Source organism: Taudactylus pleione, unplaced genomic scaffold (assembly GCF_031769625.1).
Source record: "Taudactylus pleione unplaced genomic scaffold, aTauple2 ptg000037l, whole genome shotgun sequence".
In the NCBI taxonomy this organism is placed as follows: Eukaryota; Metazoa; Chordata; class Amphibia; order Anura; family Myobatrachidae; genus Taudactylus; species Taudactylus pleione.
Window position 1 is genome coordinate 3,905,389 of NW_028284439.1, and position 24,923 is coordinate 3,930,311.

Here is a 24,923-nt window from a genome sequence, read left to right on the forward strand (position 1 = left end):
TGACAGCTCTTTAGATCTCATATTGAGAGTTGACATCAACTGATTCCAAATGCAAATGTCATACCTAGAATCAACTCCAGACCTGCTTAATTGATAATGAAATAACGAGGGAATAGCCCACACCTGTCCATGAAATAGTTTTTGAGTTGATAGTCCCATTACTTTTGGCCCGTTAGAAAATGGGAGGCACATATTGAAACTGTTGTGATTAATTTCAAAACCATTGTGGTGGTGAATAGAGGCCAAAATCTGAAAATTCTGTCAATGTCCCAATATTTATGGACCTGACTGTGTGTATATATATATATAACTTTACCAAGATTATGGAAGCAATGATCATGTAAGTAATTACCATTCTTCTTAGCTGAGTAAATCTCCTCCAGAGAGTGAGATACATTCTGTCATTCTACAGCATGTATTGGAGCCTAGCATTCTCATCATTTTACTACTTACTGGGTGGCTGAGAGTTATGATTCTGTACATATGGATAACTGACAAATGTTCTACACAAAATCTGCAAAATCAGAATAAAGGTCCAAAGGTGAGTGCTTTGGTAATATAAATATATGGCCAACACAATGATACAGTGGTCAGCATTGCTGTCTAGCAGCACTGTGGACTTGAGCTTAATTGCCTATCTGTTTGGAGTCTGCATGTCCCACATCCCTTTAGTATTGGTGTGTGTTTCCTTTGGGTATTCCAGTTTCTTCCCACAATCTAAAAACATATAAGGAATTTAATTGGCTCCTAAATATAATGTACAGTACCTTAGTGGGTGTATGGTAGTCATTTTAGACACTAAGCTCCATTGGGACTGGTTTGAATACCAACTGTGAATACAACTATTAGAATACTGGAGTCATAATATAGCTCTGACATTAAATATGTAGTATTATATATTTTCCTCATCTCACTCTCTATTTATATACATATCACTCACCAAAAGTATAATAAATTTCATTCCTTCTGCTTTTATTCGGTCAACCAGAGCTGGTAATCCTGAGAAGGTAGCACCAAGCGTGAAGTCCATTTGACGCTCCATGTAATCAATATCAGCATATTGCACATCCTATGGAATAATTTAATTACTTAGATATTATATATAAAAAATATAGATCAAAGAGCACATTGGCAAGGTCAAGGGGTCTATGTACTAAGCAGTGATAAGAGACAGAGTGAAAAGTGATAAGTCTGGGATAAGGTGCCAGCCAATCCGTTCCCAACTGTCATTTTTCAAACACAGCCTGTAAGATGGCAGTTGGGAGCTGATTGGCTGGCACCTTATCACTTACTTATCACTTTTCACTCTGTCTCTTATCACTGCTTAGTACATAGACCCCAAAGTTGGCAAACCTGTTTGGATTGTCTATATCAATTGTTACTGTTTTTTATTAACATTTATTATATCGCATGATCATTTTGTTTTAAAAATTAAAATCAGTACAGCAATAAACTGTGATAGACAGGTAAAAGGGCCCTGTTCACAAACATCATATTGCAATCTAATTGAAAACAGTTGATTGAATCATGAGGTTAAGTGCCACATATTGCATATTGGTCCAGCCAGATTGCAAGTAAAATGTGTTTGGTGGGCTATTGTTCAAGTTACAATAAATGTGTCAGGGGATGCTTTATTAGAGAGAATACATGTAAGTTTTGTGTGAACTGTATAGATGGATGTTGCTCACATAAAATAGTGTTGAGAAGTTAAGAGAGTAGTTTGGGCATTTGATAAACAGAGGTGAATTTTTAGAATACATGAAGGCTTGGAGGCTGGAGGAAAGGCGTGTTGTATGCAGAAGTATATTTCACAGAGTGGGTGCAGGCCAAATACAATCCTGTAACTAAAAATGAGATGAGTGTGGGTGAGAAATGTATTGCAGATATTGTGCACAGTGCAGCAATCGCATTGAGTAATATTTAGAAAACTATGCAGAGATGCGTGTTGGTGAAGTGTTGTTTATGACCTTGCATGTTATTAGAAGTAATTTATATTGGATGTGGCAAAATGTAGCCTATGTTGAGACTGACAGAGTGGAAAAGCAGTAGATAAAGCAAATTAGTCTAACATCTGTATTTGAAATAAATTGTAGGGGTATACGTTTGTTAGAAGTAGACCAGTAAGGAGGGAAAGTTTATTTAACTTGTAGATGCATTTCACCCTACAAGGTTCAACCTTGTATGTTTAAAATAAAATAAAAAATGGATCTCTGCTGACTTCAGGAATTGAGTAAAGAGACACAATCTAATGGTTTTATTTATATACTAGTATGCCTGTGGCGAACATTTCGCCAATTTGTACCCTGAACTTACATTAAGTAAAGAATTACATTTCAATGCTTATATTTATAATAAAACTGTATACAATTTGATGAAAAACAATAATAATTAGCCAAAAACCTTAAATGGGCGTGGCTTAGCCAATGAGTGGTAAACATGTGACCTGTGACCGGTTGTATAACAGACCATTGCGGTCATTTAAAATAAGTGATTACATTAATATGACCTCCCCAGAGTTAATACTTGGTAGAACCACCTTAGGCAGCAATTATAGCGTTGAGTCTATTCGAATAATTGTGTATCAGTTTTACATATCTACTGTTGTAAATACAGTATTGGAATTTGAGCCAATTCTTAATATAGCAAAAATGCTAACGCTCCATCAGTTTAGATGGTGATTGTTGGTGGACAGCAATTTTTGGATAATGCACAAAAAATATTTGATATTGTTTTTAAATGGACTTGTGTGCTGCGTTTCTTCACAGTGACTATGTACATTGAAGAAATGTTTGGTTTCAGCATTGTTTTGAATGCACAGTTTTCATTCTATGTGTCTAGATATATAATCCTCTTTTCATACGTTGAGTGGTGATCATGTGACCTGTGACCGAATGTGTAACAGACCATTGTGGTAATTTACATTATTACTGTAAGTACTGAAATGTAATTATTTACTTAAGTTATTATTTATGTTGATATGAGTCTTCTGTCAGTGCTTACAGTAAAAAGAACATAAATGACCGCAATGGTCCTTTACACAACCGGTCATAGGTCACATGATCACCACTCCCCCTGCTAAGCAATGGCCATTTATTGTTTTTCAACAAATTCTGTAATTTATTTCTGATTGAAATCCGTCGCAAAAAAAATAAATTAATCTATCCCTTTGTCCAGAACGCTGTTTGAATTTGAATTTCTCAAAGACTACTTAGGATATTCATTTGATTTTTTTTGCGATGGATTTCAATCAGCAATAAAAAAATTCCAAAAACCATAAATGGGTGTGGCTTGGTCTTTGGCAATTTTTTATTGTTTTTCATCAAATTCTGTAATTTATTGCTGATTGAAATCCATTGCAAAAGAATCAAATGAATCTCTTAAAAGGTCTTTGAGATATTAAAATTTAAACAGCGTTCATGACAAAGGGACTAAGAAAATTATATATATTAGATGTAAAATTGCTTTTCCAACATCATCTTTTTTGGATCATATTGGAAAAGTAATTTCACCATATTTCATTGCTCGGGCAGACCAACCAGCCTGTGCCAGTGATACGTAAGGAGGCATCTTTCACAAATGAGTGTCTCCTTCCATGTCAACAGAGCTTTGCTCATGACATTGCAGGTTGCCATCCACTGGGAGAGGCCAGGGGCTGCCCTCCTCCTCCCTATGGTACCTATGCAGTATCCTCCTCCTTATTATATAAATAAATATTGGACACAGGTCAAGCCAGTCCCCTCCAAACCCCACCCACTCTCATTTCATCCCATCTCTACCTGTCATTCTTATGTTTCCAGTCTTCAATCCTATAGGCTGCGGCGTGCATGCACCTCACACCCAATGTGCATAGCGCATCCAGTGATTGCCAGGGCACATGCCATGTATGTTAGGTTTGCAATGCACCACAGAGTTCAATCAATGTTAGGTCATCAAGTTTGCTTGATGACCTAATTTGATTAGGGAATGATTATATATTGTTTTGTATCTTTACTAAATAGAGCCCCAAATTACATAAAGCGGGATGTATCCTTAAAAAAATGTACAATACATATAATGGTTCCACATATGCATTAAAATGGTCCACAGCAGATATCGGAAACACAGTATCCATTGTGGACCGCCCGCACTACAAGCTATTGCAATGTGTATGTATGCCTATAGAAGCCTACAATATAAACTTCTTTTCACAACACTTCCCCATATGTAGAGGGATCTGAAGGATCCCCCCCAAATGGGCATGCATGCACAATAGGACTCCAGCATCATAAACCTAGAAATCCTCTCATTACAATGGACAGTTATTATTGTAAGAGCTGTCCTGGCATACTGGCTGTATTATACACTGATATGAATGCAATAGAGGGCAAGATCTATCGCATAGTATATGAAGGTACTGGATACATAATGCCCTAACACTTCATTTGCAAAATTAATACCTGTAATAAACCCAGAACTAATGCTCAGTTAACTGTTAATATAATAATAATAATAATAATAATAATAATAATAATAATAATAATAATAATACAGCATGCCCCCCTGCACAAGCAGTCCCTGCTCTATACACCATGTTCTATATTCCACTGCAACATTAGACCAAGAATGCGAGGACTCGCTGCCATACACTGGGGATGTGCAAAAGACAATGTGCACACTCATAAAAGGTTACAAGTCTCTATGTTGAAAATCAAGATGGATCTTTCTTACACCCCCAGCTGGGCTGAGGTGGCTTGTTTAATTAATGAAACTGGGACCACTAGAGGTCCAACTTTGTCAGTAACCCAGTATAACGCGCATATGTTCTGTTCATTTAAATGAAATACTCAAACAAATTTAGTATCAGCTTAAGTACATGCCATATAGTGGTAAAATGGCCTTGTATAAATTGTGGTATATAGATAAATGACTTAAGAGGAATAAATTGGGTTAATTGCACTCATTAGTAATAATCAATATGAAACTCACATAGGGAATCTGAGCACGTTTCATTTCATCGTACAGGTTAGAGATTTCAGAATCATTCTGGTATCCATAGCGACATAGCTGAAATCCCATAGCCCAATAGGCTGGCATAACAGGGCGGCCAATAAGCTAAGAAGATAAATAAAAATGTAATCATCTACTTTAGTTACTATAAGACATATAAGACACATATAAACTTAAAATTTATAATGACTGGCATCTTACTTTTGTGTATTGTTGGACAACAACCTCCGGCTCAGGACCCAAAACTACATAAAAGTCCAAAATCCCACCAATAGTGCGGTAAGTTAGTGCTGGTGTTTCCTGTAAAGTCAGATCTGAAAATATAAATGTTACATATATGAGAGCAATTGATTAGTGAAGACATACTACCAGGATTATCAATAATCTGAAATCTCACTAACAATAAATTGGATTGAAACAACTAAATCAAACATATTCATGTGACCTTGGGGTCTATTTAACAAACAAAATATGTCTTTTCTCCCGAATTTTATCTGTAGAAAGCCATACTTTTGTTTTCTCTCTAATTAGTTACATGAAAAGTGTGGAGAGATCACTGATTTATCCGCCTTTTCATTTCTCTTACACATTCCTTCCCCAGTGGATAAAATGAAGGCTGTGCAGGAACGGTATTTATATAGAAAAGAGAACAGCGAAAAGCAGGATAGAGGCATTCTATCCCCCAGTCAGCTCGCACTTCCCTGCTCTCCCCGGCCGGCTTCCAACCAGCGTCGGGCTGACTTCACCAATGCTAATTGGTGCATGCGCAGAGCTTTCAAACATCTTTTTCAAATGCAAAAGATGATTGAAATTTCCTCGTCAGGACAGCCCTTTACTGTAAGGTCTGTCACAGCACTTCAAAATATATAAATAATTAAATATGATGGAAATTACAAAGCAAAATTCTGCAGTTTTTCATACTCCTTTTCGATTCATTTTTTTAAATAGATCCCATTATCTTGCAAAATACAAAGTGTAAAAAAGTTAGAGATATCTTTTATGAGTTCCATGTAGGCAGTACCACAATGTTTGCCTTATACAGGGCATCAGGATAGATTGATTAGACCTATAATAATGGGATACATACAAATCATCTACAAGCACTATGTAGACAGTGAATAGGTAGATAGGATAAAGTCACTGACAGGATCCCGACATGGTTGAAATTTTACTTAAACACTTGCCTGTTGTAGTCGCATCAGATGTGAACACTCCAGGCTGGACTTTCCCAGACATAATCACATCTGATGCGAGCAGTCAGAAACACCCAGTGGGTGGCTGCCAGAAGATAATCTTCCAGCAGCCGCCTGTATCAGAAGGACCTACCAGTCCCCATGCACCCATGGCTCCACCCCCAGTGTGTCTCGATCACTGCTGGCCAAAGTTATTGGGCAGCGCGGGGGCACCCCACGGCAGCTGCAGAGCATCCATGACTTCAAAGGAAACAGAGCAGCCACAGCTCATGGTAGTCGTGCCTTCTCTTCCTCTGTGTCCTTATCACTGTGGCCAGCAGTGATCAGGCAGTTTGGCAGCACCCAAACCCAGTGGCTGCATAGCAGCCGAGATTGCAACAGACACAGGTAGTCGTGGCTTCCCTCACGCTGTGTTCCGATCACTGCCCAGCAGCACCCCCTCCTGCCAGCTTCAGTGCAGCTGAGTCTGCACTAGATACAGTAGCCCCGGCTCTGCCCCCCATGTGTACCGATCACTGCTGACCACAGTGATCAGGCAATCCTGTTCCCCACCCCTTCACTCTGTCTGCCCTTTACCCCTTCTGTAAAGTTTTTTTTTTAACTATAAAACAATTTTTTTCAAAAATGTCCCCAAAATTCTAGATTGTAGTCATTCTAACATTATTTAAATTAAAGCTCTTTAACTTGATTTTACATTTTTGTTAAAAAATTATATAGAATCAGGTTTAAATGGTTCTTATTCACATAATTTGATAATGAAAAAAAAAATTAGTCAGTTACTATAAGTGGTTAAAGCATTTTAACAGGCTGGCATTATAGCTATAAACATGCACCTAAAGTGGCATGTTTTAAGTTATAATGCCTGCACGGTTAAATAGCTTGATGTAGCATTTCAGCCATGCCAGGATAACATTGCTGATTTTCCCACGTCTATATAGTCACTGTCAATATACGTACAGTTACATAGATATGAGATAGTGAAAACAGACTACAATACAAGACATGTTTAGATTTTTCAAATTTCTATTTATGTTGATCAAAAAGAATGTAAATCAAACAGTTGGTAAATCAGCAGACACATTTCCTTCTTAAGTCATATATTTACAGTAGTTCCCTGGAAAAGACACCCTCTCAATGTTGATAAACTCTAGATACATATGCCATTATTTCAAGAATATAATTCAACTAATTTTTAAATCCAGTTAAAATGTCTACCATCACCAAGTAATTTATACAGAATTTCATAGCCTGACCACCCTTACAGCAAGCTTATCCTTTCTCTAGTTAATGAAAATACCTTTACTTTAATTACAGTTGATATTCCCTTGTCACTTGCTCAGCCCTGGCAGGGAAAGGTTAAATAGATAACTGTTTGTATTGTCCCCTTCTGGTCAGTCAAAAACTGAATTAGCCCTGTAACTGGGTACTGGAGTGATTTCCTTCTTCCTTCTATTCAACTCAACATCTTAACATATACTGTACTTGCTATTCTGTCTTAATTCCAATATATCAAAATTCCTTGAAGTAATGTTATACAAGATAATCAAATTTTCTTTCCTCAAAATTTCTTGTGGAACCTTAAGTGGGCTACACACTGTACAATAACCAGGCCAATTCTCGGCTGGTTGGTCTAAATATCTGAATATGTATGCTGCATCCAGGGCTGATTATCATAAGTAAAGTAATTGGATCAGCTCATCTGATATAACCTGAAGAGTTACATTTACCCAAACAAGCTGATTTCAATAACAGTATATCCTATGTGTGGGAAAAGTCTTGAATGCAAGTGTGAAGTAATAAGCGTGGAGGAAAGGTGAAAGTCAGAGGAAGAGTGGGGAGGTAGAGAGTGAATGGGGATTGAGATAATTTTGGAGATGTAGCAGGGGGGAATTGAATGCATTGAATGTGAGAGTGAGGAGCTTAAACTGGATTCAGTAGAGAAAGGGACTTTCTCCATTGCCAGCAAGACAGGATCCCTACTGCAATGTGTGTGCCTGGCATTACCAGGTCACACAGTAGCACTGCACCTGAAACCCCAGTTTTAAAAATAAATAAATAAAAATAAATTGGAAATTATAGAAAAAAATAAAATTATTTTCATGTTATTTATTCCATAAAAATGCTTCATTTGAATAATAAAGCTTTTTTTTCTGGTTTCCACATCTGGTATTGCTACTGTTTTTAAAAATGGGGTAAGTAGTTCCCCCATGCAAAGCATGGCAAAGCTATCACAGACGAGCCCAATCTATGGCCAACACCGGCAATATTGAGCAATGGTCATTTTATACTGAGGTGCTTGATAAATAGGAAGAAATACTAAATCAGTTGAAGACATAAGCTGCATACACACAACAATTTAGTAAATGAACGATTTTAGTAAACGATTTTCGTTCATTTTTTCAAGGGAAAAATTAATGAAAATCGTTTACTAAAATTGTTCATTTACTAAATGTAATGAACGATTTTTTTGAACTACAAACAATTTTTGCATTTTCCCTTACTGAAAATCGTTGAGTTGGTCAGTCTGACTGAACTACAAACTACAAACGTGAACACGCATGAACCATAATCATTCATCGTTTTAACTCAGGAAGTGAATGATTTTTCCAATGATTGAATGATAAACTATATCATTATCGATAATTGTTAAAAAAATTGTTGTGTGTGTATGCACCTATTGGTTTCATTATGCATGTTTACATTTTAAGAGGTATTGTTAAAGGAAAACAGTCCTTTTAGCTAGCATGGACAATGACAATGATGCAATCAGCATAGAATATACTGTACTATATGTATTTGACACAACAAACAAGGTGTTATTTCAACACTGTTTAGCTCATATTTGAGGTTATTTTATTCTGCCCATTTACCTACTTGTAAGGGCCAAATTACTTGAAGCTTTCTGTCAGGAGGAGTAAAGTTGGTATATCTGCAATTTTTGCTTAAAGGTTTATATATATATATATATATACATATACATATATATATATATATATATAGATAGATAGATAGATAGATAGATAGATAGATAGATAGATAGATAGATAAATATACACATATTCTCCACTCCTTTGTTAATATATTCTTTGAAAATACGTATTTATACAAGAATTATGCTTCTAAGATGTATATTTATATTTTAAATGTAGAAACTCTGTGTTTTGATCTTAAAGTCCTGAAAATAATTTTTTCCATGTATGCAATGTTATCAAAATTATTGCAATAATTTTTGGTCATGCCAATAAATCTGATAGTAGATTATACTTGTGCTTGGTCACTGGGCAGCAGCACTGAGCTGTCTGTGTGGTCCTATTGCTCAGCCTGGCCCATGCTGCACATTCTAATAGGAAACAGAGCCTGCATTGGAGCCATAATATGTGTGACAAGCCTATGCTAGCCTCACTGAAAAATAGCTACAACATCAATGATACCTAATCATCAAGGTTTAAAATCTTACTCTAAACAACACACTGCTTCATCTCTAGAAACTCCACTGCTTCATCTACAGAATCTTAATTCCATTCCATTCATTCAGTAATGTGTAATACATCCATCGATCCAGAAAAGTAAAATATCAGTTTACCCATAGCATTGCTGTTCCACAAAAGTACTCCGTGAGCATTGCCATCATTATCCAACCCCATGTAGAATGGGTGAACACCATATGAATTGAGATGATCCTGGAAGAATGTAGCAAATAACATTTATATGAGTCATGTCTCACAGTGTTAGATTATGTATGTTGATTAGTATTCTAACATACTAGGTATTACTGTATCTGGGATTAGAGGAAGCCTATTCAAAACATCACACTATACAGATAGAGAATTTAGTGACTACAGTGGCTGATGCAGAGCTTGTTTGCGGAGCGTACCTTGTATGTTTTCATTCTACACATACTTTAGAACTGAGAGTATACAATTATGAAAGATACAGTTGTACTTATTTCAAGAGTATTTATGCTTCTGTCCAAATAGATGTATCTGGGCTGTTATGGGTGTCCTTGAGTAAGCAAAGTTCATAGAGCATGTTGGACTGTGAGCTATGCTGAGCTGGACATTGGCATAAATAATCCTGTCCCCAGGCATACTTTTTGTAAGTGTACACTGATAATGATGACTAGTAGCAAACCGAGCGTACCCAGAGGGTGCAAGATGCACACATATATATGCATTTTCTTCATACTTGCTCCTGAATTACAGGAACATATACGACCACTTTCCGTACAACTCTATATCAGGTGTCATCCATTCTTGTGTCGAACTTTTGACCTGGTTGACCATTTGTATCTGTCAACCTTCTTACATGTTGACCTTTAGTCCCTGTGGACCTTTTGTCCCAGTCAATATTATTACGGTCGAACATCTGGTGTCTATCTAGACACTGTCAACATTTTTACTGTCTATTGCTTAACTCACACCCACCTAAAGTAGTAGCTGAATGGAAGTTTTTTCTTATTCCACCATAAGCATTTAAAGCTGGGCCCACAATTCCACTGAAGTAGGCACTGAGAGATTGTTCAAAGACTATTCCAAAAATTGTGTGTGCTACTGTACATATTTTAAGAAAAGTGGACAAATGGACAACTTTTCTGGAAGGGACATGCTTTGTGACCCTACATATTTGCACTATTTCTATGACCTTTCATGTTGTAGATATTGTAGAAGCTGTTGTGCTGTAAACTATTTAGATAATCCAATATAGAACATTAAGTATATATTTATTATAAAAGTAGTTTAATCAATTACACTGAAAGTAGTGATACTATATGAATGTTAGTTTAATTATGTTCATACATACTTGTTATACTCAGTATATACTTACTCCTGGAGGCTGATCTTTAGCGAATAGGCCTATAGATCTCCGTTTCATTTCATGTCGGAATGTTTTATGCTCAGTTTCCCCAATTCCAAAAACATAATCTGAGGGAAGTCGGGTGGAAATCTGAAGGAACATATCTTCAAAGGTCATTCCAGGTAAATGGGAATCCCAGCTAATGAAAACAAGCAAAATAAATATTACATGTTGTTTTCATAATAAGCAAATATAAATTCACAGTAATGATGTAATGGTTCTGCTAATTAGTGATGACTTTATTTGTAGTTTATTGGAGTAATGGCTTGGGGATGAGAATACTGACCTGGGTGGCAGAGATGTAATTGCCTTCTGGATGCTATGTTGGTACCATGTTTGGATTTACTAATAGGGTTCCAAGTCTCAAGATTTTCTCAGAATATTACTGAGCCAAAAATATGTAGTATCGTATCATTGTATTGAATTAGAGCATACCTGCTTATGATTATTCACCAGGTCCAAATTTCCCAGGTTACAGATTTGAATATACAGGTATGTATATAATGTTATGACTACATGTTGTCAATCTTTGCTTGTTATTGCTGTACATTAGTATTAAACTTCACAACTGCGGAGATTAGTATTATACTTCCTAACCATCGTAACACACAAATCTTATTAAAGTTTGTACAGCCACATAAATGGAGATTTGTACTCAAACACTTGGGATTCACTGTAGGAGAACCAAGCATTATGTCACTTCATCTGCAGGGGAGAGCTATTCTGTCTCTTGAGTGTCATACAGGCATTTAAACCTGTGTGTCTTCTCCTAAAATTATAATACGACTATTTGATTTTGTAAACTCATACCTCCCAACTGTCCTTAATTCAGCAGGACAGTCCCAATTTGAGGAGCCTGTACCACAATGAGGACAGTCATCTTAATTTGATGACGGGCGAGGAGACATTGTAGGTATTCCCTTGTGTAAGTGTTTTTTCCCAATATAACTACAGTCACGGGTGTAGACAGGCCCACTATTATGCAACCAAGCCACCAGTGTGTCCATCCATGCCTCCTGATTCTGGACGCCTAGGAGATATGTAAATATTTTCTCCAAAATAAAACCAAAGATATAGTTTAGGAACTACTCACATGAGATTACACTGGAATTTGGAAAAAGGTCATGACAAAGAGGAAAACAGATTTATAAAGATATAGAGCTATATTTATCAATTAGTGAAGAACCATACACTGGCAAAATGCTTTATTACCACTTTCTGCTATTTTCAGCCTAACCCTAGTTATCACCATCCTCATAGACTCTATGGGGTAAATTCACTAAGTGGAGCTGTATTTAAAGGAGCAATATAAAAAAATACCAAACAGCATGTTTTGTATTAAATATTATTGCCCATTTAAATCCAATGGACAAAACCACCGATGTCGTGGCTGGCAAATTTATAGTAAAGTTACCACTATGGGTAAAGCCGCTTAACTGTATTTATAAGCAGGTTATGCATGTGCATTTTAATCTAACCGTTGACTGAAAGAAAAACATGGCTGAAGTGAGAGATAAAGCTGAGGATCCCCAGAAAGATAAGTATTGATGAATGCCAGCGGAACAAAATGTAAAAAGCAGTGATTCAAAATGAAATTAATGCAAAAGCTACCACCAGTTATAAAGGCTCATAATAAATAGAGCCCATATCTTGTGCACTGCAGGTCAAGTAGATTTGAAACTGTGACTTATTTGATGGCCTGGGGGATATATATAAAGTACCAACCAATCAGCTTCTGAGACAGCCTCTAAAATTACAGGCTGTGATGGAAATCCAGACCGAAAGCCAGCAGCCTCATTCTTACTTTTACCAATATCTCCAAATATAGCACTTTAACAGCTTTTCTATCTTCACCGCCCCTCACTTCACAATCCTATGGTGCTAGAACAGCTTTGTATGTACCAGTTTAAGTATAGGGGCACCATATCATACCTCTATTATTCAGTTTTGACTTTAGGCTCTCTGCCTATGGCTGCTCATGAAGTAGTGTGGGAATCGGACTTTGGCTCTACTCTATGGGATGAAACATGGGACGCGATTTAAGCTTCAATTTGATATTTCCGATCAGTGTGTCTATTAAAAGAATGCCTACAAGCCAAGGTTTACACTAGTGGTACCTTGTTCCTGAGTGACTACATCAGATCTATCTCAATGTGTCTCACCAATGTTGGTGGTGATGCAGCCATATGTGCACCTTTTATCATATTTGGTGGACTTGTCCTTGTATTACCCCTTTCTGGGTGAAGGTTCAATCAGTTCGGAAACGTTCATCAATCATTCCGTGACCCCGACTAATATGCTCTTGTGTATGCCAGACATCTACAGTAAATTTGTAAATAAATTGATCCTACACATCGCTAGCACTGCTAGATATCAACTAGACAAAGCCTGGAAACAGCCTGATCCTCCAACATGTCAAGAGTTGATGAACAGGGTTTGGTTTATAGCTAAAATGAACTATATCACAGGCCTCCAGAACAAGACATATGTTGAAGGTGGGTACACAGCAGGCAAATCTCTCTGCCAACCCACCATTGTGACAGAGTGGCAGATCAAGCAAGCTAGACACACAGTGCTGACATCACAACTGGACAGGCATTTAAGTTTGCCCCCCCCCAGCAAAGATGTCAATCCCTGCAGTCCCTTCAGCATGTATGGGTGGTCTGCAGGTACATCGGCCATCTGGTGTGCTGCAGAGCAGATGTGATATGTCTGTGAACGACATAGTTCGCAGACAAATTGGGGGTACACACACCCACTGTCCCGCTGTTGATATATCAGCTTTTCGATTCAGCAGCCGATATATTGCCCAATGTGAAAAGTGAGGGTCATTCATATAGGTGCTCCTTATGATGTATTTAATATGCATTCATTTGATGTGCAATTTCTCACGTGCAATTTCTCTAAGGTGGTCTAAACATAGTGGCAGAGGAGTGGTGAGACATATACCCTACCAAGGACCAGGACAGGTGCCACAATTGCAGACGGTGCATTGCCCAGGCTAACATCACCTTTAAACACTGCTGTTATTGATGCATATGTCTCAACTCCTTATAGTAGGAGTCCAATCTATATATTTATCTGTGCACTTTATATTTATGGTTCATGTTTAACAGGGTTAACACCCTTAGAATTACGGGGTTAACCCCCTTAGAACTGTATAAAGAAGGACCCAATATATGTTTCGGTAAAGAAAGAACAATACTAAGCACACGTGAGAAATTTCACATCAAATGAACGCATATTAACTATCTCATAAGGAGCACCTACTGTATATTAATGATACTCACTATTTGTCTTGTTGCTGGTATTTTTTGAAGAGTCTCAATGGAGAAATCTGCTGAGTGAAATTTGTGCTGGTAGCTCTTTTTGTGCATAAAGGACTCTTCTTTTTATTGTATACATTAAGTTTCATGTGGTTTGGTGATGGTCCCCTTGGTATACATACCAAAATGCCTCCCTTCCTGGACTCCTTTGATTGAGAGCACTTTTAACCTCTATACCTCTTTATTATGGTATGTTCTCTCTCTTCTTATCTTGCTATATGACTAAAATCTGCTTTTTTTGTTATTTTCCACTGAACCCGGGCTCGACCATGGTAATATAATGGTCATTTTTCATCTGAATCTCTCTCCCCCTGTCCCATTTCCCCCCCTTCCCTATATAATATTATTATTAGTTTATTTCACAGATATGTTCTCTTTCCTAACCATGCAGTACCCTCTAAGTATGATGGATCTTTTGTTCTCTCAGCCCAGGGTCCCTATACTAAATATGCCACTATCCATGTTATTTCTGCTCCATGTCATGGGAGTGATTCAGGGTCCGACAGTAATGCTATCACAGCTGCTACCATGATAGCAGTTGCGATACCACTATTATGGTAATGCAGCAGGAGGCATCACGTCACCTGCATGCATTACTGTTCCAAGCTGCCTCCATGGATGCAGCATCAGAACATCTGTGTGATTCTCTGCTGGCTTGAGTGACCATGTGGTTACATTAGCCAGTGAGCACAGTTGCTCAAAAGAAGCCAGGAAATCTCAGACAGCTGACAGAGATCCTGGCCTCCTCCCTCCCCCCACCAATGGCAATGACACACCTCCATTTGGGAAAACAGAGGCTGTCGCTGCCCCCTCACTGTCCTGAAATGGCAATAGACTGTCAGTCACTGACAGTCTGTTGCAGCTTTGTGTGTGCGAACATGCAGGACCTGTACTGCACATGCACAGTATTACGGGTCTTGCGCCGTTGCAGACAGGCACAATCAAAGATGTGCACTAACCATTGGGTTAGTGCACATCTCTGAATTAGCCCCTATATGCATGATCCCCTTATACTGATCCCCTTAAATTCACTTACCTACGGTGATCGGTGCTTCGGTGATGTCCTCGGTGGCTCCGGTCTGCTGGTCTCCCATCCTGCACTGTTACCCAGTCAGCTGACTGGTCACAGTGCAGGATGGGAGACCAACTGACCGGAGCAACAGAGAACATAACTGGAGCATCGATCACCGGCCCTGGACTCAGGTAAGTTTTTATTTTTATTATTTTAAATTTTTTTAGAAGTGATCAGCTTGTGGTCTGCTAAGACCACACAGCTGATCGCTGGGACCCGGCTCCCAAATCTTCTCTGCATGTTCGAGCTGAGCAGGAGTCCGGTAACCAGGGAAAAGCCTGGATAATGCCACCTCCAGGTAGCGTTATTATCACTGGGCTTCCCCCGTTATTTTTTCACAATTTATTTTTAGTAAATCTCAGGCAGATCGCATTTTCCATTCCATTTATGGGAAATGCGATCTGTTTACTAAGAATATGCAATTGCCCTTTAGTAAATATATTTGAAACTAAAATAAGGTGAAAAGAGTGTGAAAACACCCTTTTTCACTTTATTTTAGTAAAAATAATGTTAATAAATAGAGCCCTTAGTGTGAAAAGAGTCCACTGCTTATCATTGCACTCTGTATTTGAAATACATTACTGAGGTTGAAGGTTGTCCTTCCCTTAATACCTTAACTACTTGCCTGGCGACATTAAGTAGTGAGTTAACTGACATACTGTAGTCGTAAATGATGCAATCTGTCAGAAACATATAATGGGCGGCTGCCAGAAGATAATATTCTAGCAGCCACCAAAGGCAGAGGGACCTTCTGGCCCCTCTGCATTCCTAGACCCTCACCCAGTGTCTGCCAAGCTGCCGATCACTGCTGATCGATCAGCACCTGCCAGGGAAATGTAAATTAACCACTCCTCAGCTCCCTCAGTGTGTACCTTGTGGCAGTGTTGGACTGGGGCAGGAAGGGCCCACCAGGGAATGCAGTGTTAGGGGGCCAAGTTTAAGGGGTGTGTCCAGCAACCAGAGGGGGTGTGGCCAGCCACAGCAGAGGGACTTCGACCTCCATTAGAGAGCACCTGCATAAAATAGGGCCCCTTTATAAAATAGGGGACAGGGGTGTGCCAGGACCCCCACACTTAGATTGGCAGGAGGGCTAATCTTGGTGTAGTTTCCCTAGATACGAACCAGGCACCAAAATTCATCCACAACCTTAGCGCTAGAGAAGTGGGGCCCTCCGGGGATTTCCCTGTACCCCTGTGGGCCAGTCCAACCCTGCCTAGCGGCTGCTCAGATGGGCAGCTGCTGGGGAAATCAAAGTTGTGATGGTCGCGATGTTCTGAACATTTTTTTTTTATAAAATGGTGTTTGATAGTTTTAAATAGATGTTCTTGACCCAATTCAATCATAAAAAAACCTGACAAATTCTGTGCAGTTTTTGGGAATTAAAATTGCCAGTTAAGTGGTTAAGAGCACAGCCCACAAAACAATGTGCTGATGTCCCCTCAGTCCTTGGTCAAATTATTGCTGCAGAAATGCAAAAAGAAACCAGAACACATGCAAATAAAAAGGTGGAGTAAGTAGCAATATCGGAATTCTGTTTGCATGTTTTCCCCAGTTTTGCTGACAAGAAAAAAAAGAGAAAAACTCATATACTGTAGTTCGCTACTTCCATCCGCTTTATACCACAGACAGACGTAAATTTTGTTCATAACATGCGTATGATTCATCTGCTTAGACTCTGCTAAAAAGACTATTTCTTAAAGTATATCAGCTTTAAGCATTTCCATCAACATCTCTAATCCGAGTGTCTCAAACATTTCAGACTCAAAGGACAGATGATACAAGCAATAATCCCCCTGGACGGAAGTCTAATTTCTTTTTGTTCTGAATTTGATTAGAAGAGAGAGCCTGACATTTTACAGAGGAATCAATTGCTTTCAAAGCACAAATGAGTTTCTGAGGAAGTGCTTGAAGATATTCCCTCTGGCTCACTAATGGTCCCCTAAAATAACAGACCTCTCCAAAAAATAGTTGCTTAATTAATTAACTTAACAAAATACGTTTACCTGACTGTCAGTATTTTGATTTCTAACCTCCAAAATATGTGACCATACCACAATGTCATTCATATTTACTATGTAGTGTTCAGTACTGCTGTGTATTAAAATAAACAATAAACCTCTAATACATTTTGCTTATTTTTGTCACAGATTCCAAGATCATGTACTGTACACTCACCATTAGCTGTTATAGCATGTGTATTAATGGGTTAACAGTCATATCCGTGTATTACTTATTCAAATTTGGTCACATTTTGTGGTTACAACTGCTTACACTTTGGTGTAGATTTACTAAACCAATCAGATTCTATCATTTTCTAGGATGCAATAGAGAAATGAAAGTTAGGATCTGATTAGTGCTATGTGCAACATCCCCACTTTTAATTTTTAGAAGCTTTAGTAAATCTACCCCTTAGAGAGCTGAAAATAGGGAGGGAGGGGGCATGCAAGCATAAAATGACTACAATAATAGTCAGATTCAGTTAGTGGTGAGGTTTGTCGGAGCCTTGCTCTTTTCTATGTAGTAGCTCAGGTTATCTGAGATAACCTCATTTGTTTTTGCTCACACTCGGGGCAAGGTTTTCCATCCCATAATTACTCACAATGGGCGGGTGCATCATGCTCACAAATGCAGCCAAACCACTAAAAATGCCATTTGTAGCAGTTTGACTGAATTCCCCATATGCATTATGCATATTATGTTCCCGATAGGCAACGCCATCTATGAATGGTGCTAACAGAAGCCTATGGGCTTCTTACCAGAGACTTCTCCGAGAGGGATCCAATAGGATCTCTCCCGGTGTTTACCATGGCTCGTACATGTGCTGGCCAACGGCCGTATATGTGCAGAAGGACTCACGGGTTATAAATCCAGTAGTCCTCACACCACTCTTATCGGAAGTGCTGTCCTTGCAGTTTTAGTCACAAATCTTTATGCATACAGCATTATTAAATGCTGTATGCATGAGATCAGTGGTGGGATGGATCGCATTCAAAGTGCGATTCAATGTGTGAATTGTGTGTAAGCTTGTGTTTAATTATTCACATCTGTACCTACAGTAAGACCATGTTTACGCAAATCTAACTAATGCTGACCAAAACAAAGACTCAAACTCTATGTACCTGCCCAAAGGCGTATATTTTGCAGATGCTTTACTACTCATTATGATAAAGCTTGGCAGCTACTACTAATTGGCTGACTGCATCCTGATCCCTCCCACTGAAACTAAATCAATAATTACTGTGGCTGCTGCTTTCTATTTTAATTATTTAATTGATTATCGTGTTACAATGGCAACGGTTGGGATATTCAGCATTAGACAGCAAGTGAACGGTCACTTCTTGAAGTTGATGTGTTGATATTTGCAGTCAGTCCATGGCAGGAAAGAAACATAGAAACATAGAATTTGACAGCAAATAAGAACCACTTGGCCCATCTAGTCTGCCCTTTGATGCTTTGAAATTATTAATAACCAATTCACACGCAGAAAGTTTCTAATGTATTTGATACTTCATTGAAGTGCTAAATTGTGTTCTGTAACTTTAGAATTTACTAGCTAAAATATGTCTTTTATCAGCCACATTTTACACCGGAGTTTTTGACGTCAAGTGTGTCCAGCTGTACATACTAGTCACATTGCATTGTGATTTAGACACATTTTCAGCAAAAAGAGATGCCCAATGCTTGCAAATCTGCACGGGACCCAGCGGCTCACTCACACCAGGTATATCGCGTTGCATAGCATATTGAGGCTAGATGAGCAAGGACACAGAGGAGTGCACTCCATCTCTATCTCCTGCTCCTACATTGAAGCATAGAAGTCACCTTTACCAAGATGGCCAGCGGAGTCAATATTTTGCATGCGTGACCCCGCTACCCAGTGCCATCTTATCCATGTTCATCTGTATGTATCTGAGAGTGTACTGCATGGACTTGGAGCACATCTACAGTATTCCTCCGGACAATTAGTATTACCGCTAGATACCGCTACCACTGTCTCTTATAGCACAACCACTTTCTCTGTGTTACATACCTGTACTGTTACTGCTGACAAATGCTATTAATCTGAATAAACCACCGAACCAGTTTAAGGATAAATTGTATGGACTAAACGACTATTCATATTCCACTGGTGTCTATTGTTCTAAACCAATAGGAAATACCAACAATCATATAGTTTTAAAGTGCAAAATAGTGGGTAAGAACTGCGGTAATAGTGTATTTGCCACCCAATAATTTGTTAGAGCAAAATGTAGTTAAATGTGAACTTTGTGAAATGTGTTGTTGGTTCTAACTGTTCTAAAATAAAGTTATTTCCTTGGAAAATCAGGACAAATGGGAGTTGGTCATCATTTTTACTTACACAACAGCACGATTGCTTTTCCGGATGATACGTAGTCCAAACATACCATCTTTAACAACAACAACTTCATAAAGTCGCTCTCGCTCTGAACTTGTTGGACTGCTGGGTTTATTCAGTGGTATAGGAACTTCATATCTTTTGTTGTTAGGATCAAATATCTATGTAAAGAGACAAGAATAATGTCTAAACTAGAACTCATGGTTTCTTATGTGATATAAACAACCAGAGTAGAAAATGTAATGAGGACACAAGATGAGCATCTTTCTACAGTATGTAATGGTTAAGGGGATAGAACGCTGGTCACTACATTGTTCAACAAAAGTCCTCTCGGGTTTCATTTAAAAATAATAGTAGCAATTATTGATTTTCAATATGTCAGTTTGAAAGTTAAAGTTTTAGGGCCGTATTCAATGTGAGGCGTTAAGTCCGGGTTCATGGTAATTTACCGCTGATGACATCTTTATCGCCTGTTTTAGTTTTACCCCGTATTCAATTTGAAAGACTTTCTGCCTAGGCGGAAAGTCAATGCAATGTAATAGGCGGTAAAATATAGCCTATGAATGGCAGGCGTTAAAAAGTGCAGAATTGGGGTTTTGGGGTGCAACATTTTGGGAACCCCCGTGCAGCCTTCAGACAGTCCCCCAAAGATAATATGTGTCAAAAATAAAAATAAAAAAACTTAAAGACAACCCAAAAATTTACTTTGAGAAAGGGGGCAAAAAAAAAAATTGGGGTACAAACTTAAAAACTAGCGAACTTGACTCTGGGGGGGTCCCCAAGTATGCCCCAAGTGTTTTTTTTTATTGCAGGTGTTTGTGGCAGGTGGATTTTTCACGATTTTTTTAAGTCACTTTAGCAAGCTTAAAATATGCTGAACCCCATTTACAAGTACCCCAAATTTGATGGGCATAGTTGTTTTGTCCTAAAAACCTTCTAAATGCTCTTCTGCATATCCTTATTCAAAGCCGCATTTATGCACCTGCCGCAGCTATTAGAAACCCCAACTTCCTTCAGGAGTTAAAATGGGGGCACCTTTTGTCCTCCCCTATGTCTACACTTCTTTAGTGGGGTCCCTAGAATATTTCCTGAAAATTCCCATTTTGTTTAACCTGTAAAAAAATGAGGTTAAAAAAAAAAATGACATAAGGTCCCCCCCAAAAAGCCAAACCAGCCCCAGGCTTGCCAGCCAGTGGTGGTTTCTCTAAAAATATGGGGAACAAAAAGTGTAGGGTTCCACTGTATTTTAGAAACCAACCCAAGGCTGCAGGGACCAGTTCTGGATTTAAATATAGGGGTAAAAAAAATGTGGGGATCCCCCTATATTTAAGACCAGCACCAGACCCAACCGACAGGGGTGTAATGACACAGCCCAGAGACCCAATAACTGGGGCTCCAGGTCCAAAGTATTAGCACCCCAAATTGGTCAGCGTAAGCCGGTGATCTCAGGGGAGTCAGGGATCCCCCAAAGAAGGGTCCCCCCCTCCCGAGCACCACAGGTTTACGCTGAAGCAGGCAGGCATGCTGGCACTTGTAGTTCCACTGTTAAACACAATAGTTTTACATTATTTGGCCCCCCATTACCTCCATACCCACCAAACCAGGGGTATGGGGAAGAGCCCCGGGCTTCAGCATAAGCCTGTGGTGCTCGGGAGGGGGGGAACCCTTCTTTGGTGGGTCCCTGACTCCCCCGAGATCACCGGCTTGCGCTGACCAATTTGGGGTGCTAAAGCTTTGGACCTGGAGCCCCGGTGATTGGGTCTCCGGGCTGTGGCATTACACCCCAGTCAGTTGGGTCTGGTGCTGGTCTTAAATATAGGGTGATCCCCACGTTTTTTTTACCCCTATATTTAAAACCAGAACTGGTCCCTACAGCCTTTGGTTGGTTTCTAAAATACGGTGGAACCCTACACTTTTTGTTCCCCATATTTTTAGAAACCACCACTGGCTGGCAAGCCTGGGGCTGGTTTGGCTTTTGGGGGGGGGGGGGCTATGTCTTTTTTTTAATACATTTTTACCCGATTTTTTTACAGGTTAAACAAAATGGGAATTTTCGGGAAATATTCTAGGGACCCCCCTAAAGAAGTGTAGACATAGGGGATGACTTTGGGTACCCCCATTTTTAACTCCTGAAGGAAGTCGGGGTTTCAAATAGCCGTGGCAGGTGCATTTTTGCATAATTTTTTAAAAATGCGTTTTGGGACTTAAAAATATGCTAGTACCCATTTTCATGTACCACAAATTTGATAGGACCATTTTTAAAAAAGAAAAAAATAAGCTAAATGCTCTTCTGCATCACTTCTTTTCAAAGTCGGGAAAAAAAACACCTGTCGCTGCTATTTAAAACCCAACTTTCTTTTGCAGCCAAAAACGGGGGTACCTATAGTGATCCCCCATGTCTGGACATCTTTAGTGGGGTCCTAGGATTATTTCCTGAAAATTTCCCATTTTCTTAATGCTGATCCAAGTATCGCCGGGTCCCGTTTACGCCTACTTTCAAATTGAATACGGGATACGCGGGCACGCACGCGATATTTTAACGCCTACAAAACAGGCGAAGGCAGCGTTAAGTCCGGGCTGCGTTAAATTATCGCAGCTCAGCTCAAATTGAATACGGGATACGCGGGCACGCACGCGATATTTTAACGCCTACAAAGCAGGCGAAGGCAGCGTTAAGTCCGGGCTGCGTTAAATTATCGCAGCTCAGCTCAAATTGAATACAGGCCTTAGGTGGAGATGAATTAAACCTTCTAAATTTTGGAAAAATTTACAAATGGAGATATTGCTCATAGCAACCAATCATCTGCTACCGTATCTATAATTTTATCGAATACATGATACGTAGCAGCTGATTGGGTGCTATGGGCAATTTCTCCACTTGTCCACTTCTCATCTCTTTAGAAGGTTTTATACATTTACCCTATAGTCCATTCTAAACATAAAATGTCAACTGAATACTCAATTTGGACAGACATTTAACTTGTTGAATAAACTGTATCATAAAGGTATTTAAATATATTGTGTATGTTTTATTATAAGTCAAGTAATAGCTATATATAGGGCTCACATAATTTTGAATGGAAAACCAAAAATGCATGTGATGTAAGGTTTGCTCTCAGGTATAGTGCTAACATTAGGTAAATCTAAGTGGATGCCTTGTGTGACACTGATTAGGGGGAGTCTAAAGCACTGAATGAGTGGCACAATTTCATACAGTTCTTTTAAAGCCAGCATAAGCAGCCTAGACTTAAACATGGCAACTTCTTGTCTGTGAAACTGTCGGTTGCTCACATAGGCTTATAGGCAGGTGCCCGTTTCGGGAACTCCCCCCTCTACCATTCCATGGACTACCCCATCCCCCCTCCCTCCAGGACATACACTTCTTACCTGGACTGGACTCACCTGGCCGTCCAGGTGAGTAGTCTATGTCCCGTTGGAGGTGTGGACTGGGTAATCTATGACCCGGCAGAGGGGGAAGTGCTGCAGCGGCACCTCCTATTTTGGCGTCTGCACGCGACTATGGTTGCTCCACCATGTCAGTCACAGGCTGGAAGAGATGTGCTAGGCTATGATGTCTCTGCCCAGACTGAAAGTACAATGTAGCAGGAGATGTTGCTCCACCTCCTGTCTGTGAAGCAGTACTGGTTGGGGCACCAACTCTGAGGATGAAGGGGGGGGGGAAATGCAGCCTAAGGCACTAACACTTATTTCACTGACCCTGGTTACTTAGATCATAGAACTCACTCGTTTATGGCCTGAATAACTTTTTTTTTTTTAAAAGGCTTAATACTTTATATTCTGTAAATGTAAATGAAACAAGGATTTTTTTTTAAATGCAGGAAAGTAAAATGTCCATTTAGAAGTTATGGGATAGATGTAATGCTATAACTTTAATCATTGGTAAAGGCTACCTTGCCCAGTCTGCAATGATACAGTTGAACCTCAAACCTCTCAATCCACCCCATAAACACAGTTTTGTTAATTTCAATTACCTTGAACTGGAGCATATGGTTTTCATGGAATGTTACTGCAACTTGCAGCTTGTTGATAGTGATGGCTTTACTGTAACTTTGTACCATTTTGGAACCCAAGGATATATCCACAGTGATTCCTGTATCTGTGACCATTTCATTCTCTACAAGGTAACCATAATTTTCCGGATAGTAGCAATATGGTATGCCATCAGTACTGGAAACCTGAAATAAATATGTGTTAAATATTGTAAGAGTCAAGAAACTTCTCAAGTAAACAATATTAATGAAATTACTATATCCATTTACTATGAGAGCACATATTGCTCTAGATGTATGTGTGTGTTTTGTCAATGGCAGAGACGTCCTAAAAAGTAATCTCATAGTTCATCTGTGCAATGCTTTGTGCGATGGTTCTGAATTTATTCAAATGACCATGGTTTGTGTCAAAGAATCGGGTGAAAGTTCTGCATGCCATTACAGTTAGGATTTCTCTATCATTATTTTTTTCCTGCTAATGTACTTTATATTAGACCTTTAGCTGTTAATAGAGTAATGCTTTAGCATGAAAGACCCATCATTGTAACCAAAATAATCTATTTATGCAGCACCTATATTCTATACCAATGTTTCCCAAATCCAGTGCTCTAGCACCCCTCACAGTTCATGTTTTCAGGATTTCTGTCTGTGAAAACAAGTAGAATAATTGCTGACTTAGCCATATAGACTTAATCATTTGTACATGGCAAAAATAATACTGAAACATGAACTGTTAATGTGATATGTGAGGGTAATAAAATACATTTTCCATGTTTTCTTTGTATGAATCAGGCTTAAAAGACCTCTGCAAAGTAATGTCCTTTCCGGACCTGTCTAATAAGTAACCCAGGGAAGTAAGGATTCATCAGTCACCATTATTTTAAACATTACACCATTAACATAGGTTTACGTTGATTATATGGGACTAGTCACACATTTACTTTTCAGCCTTAATCCAGGTCTGTCTGGTACAACTGTATCTCCATTCTCCAAAACTAAAACCTGAATGCCTGCCTTAGCTGTCCAAGGCAAGAGCTGAGAGCCACTGTGCCAAGGATGCAAAGGATGATTTAATAAAAATATGCTGTCTCTTGTGCAATTCACTGGTCCTAGTGCCCTAGAGCC

The 24,923-nt window shown here is 39.0% G+C and overlaps 1 protein-coding gene across 1 annotated transcript in view; it reads right to left on the reverse strand.

Annotated features, from left to right (window-relative positions):
* MGAM (maltase-glucoamylase) overlaps positions 1–24,923 on the reverse strand; it is a 242,917-nt gene that overhangs the window by 119,252 nt on the left and 98,742 nt on the right. The window contains exons 25-31 of the mRNA XM_088452310.1: positions 23,781–23,984; positions 19,792–19,949; positions 11,004–11,172; positions 9,763–9,859; positions 5,188–5,300; positions 4,966–5,091; positions 941–1,069 (exon numbers count right to left, since the gene is read on the reverse strand). Of these exons, the coding sequence (XP_088308436.1) occupies positions 941–1,069; positions 4,966–5,091; positions 5,188–5,300; positions 9,763–9,859; positions 11,004–11,172; positions 19,792–19,949; positions 23,781–23,984 (996 nt within the window). The remainder of the gene's footprint in view (positions 1–940; positions 1,070–4,965; positions 5,092–5,187; positions 5,301–9,762; positions 9,860–11,003; positions 11,173–19,791; positions 19,950–23,780; positions 23,985–24,923) is intronic.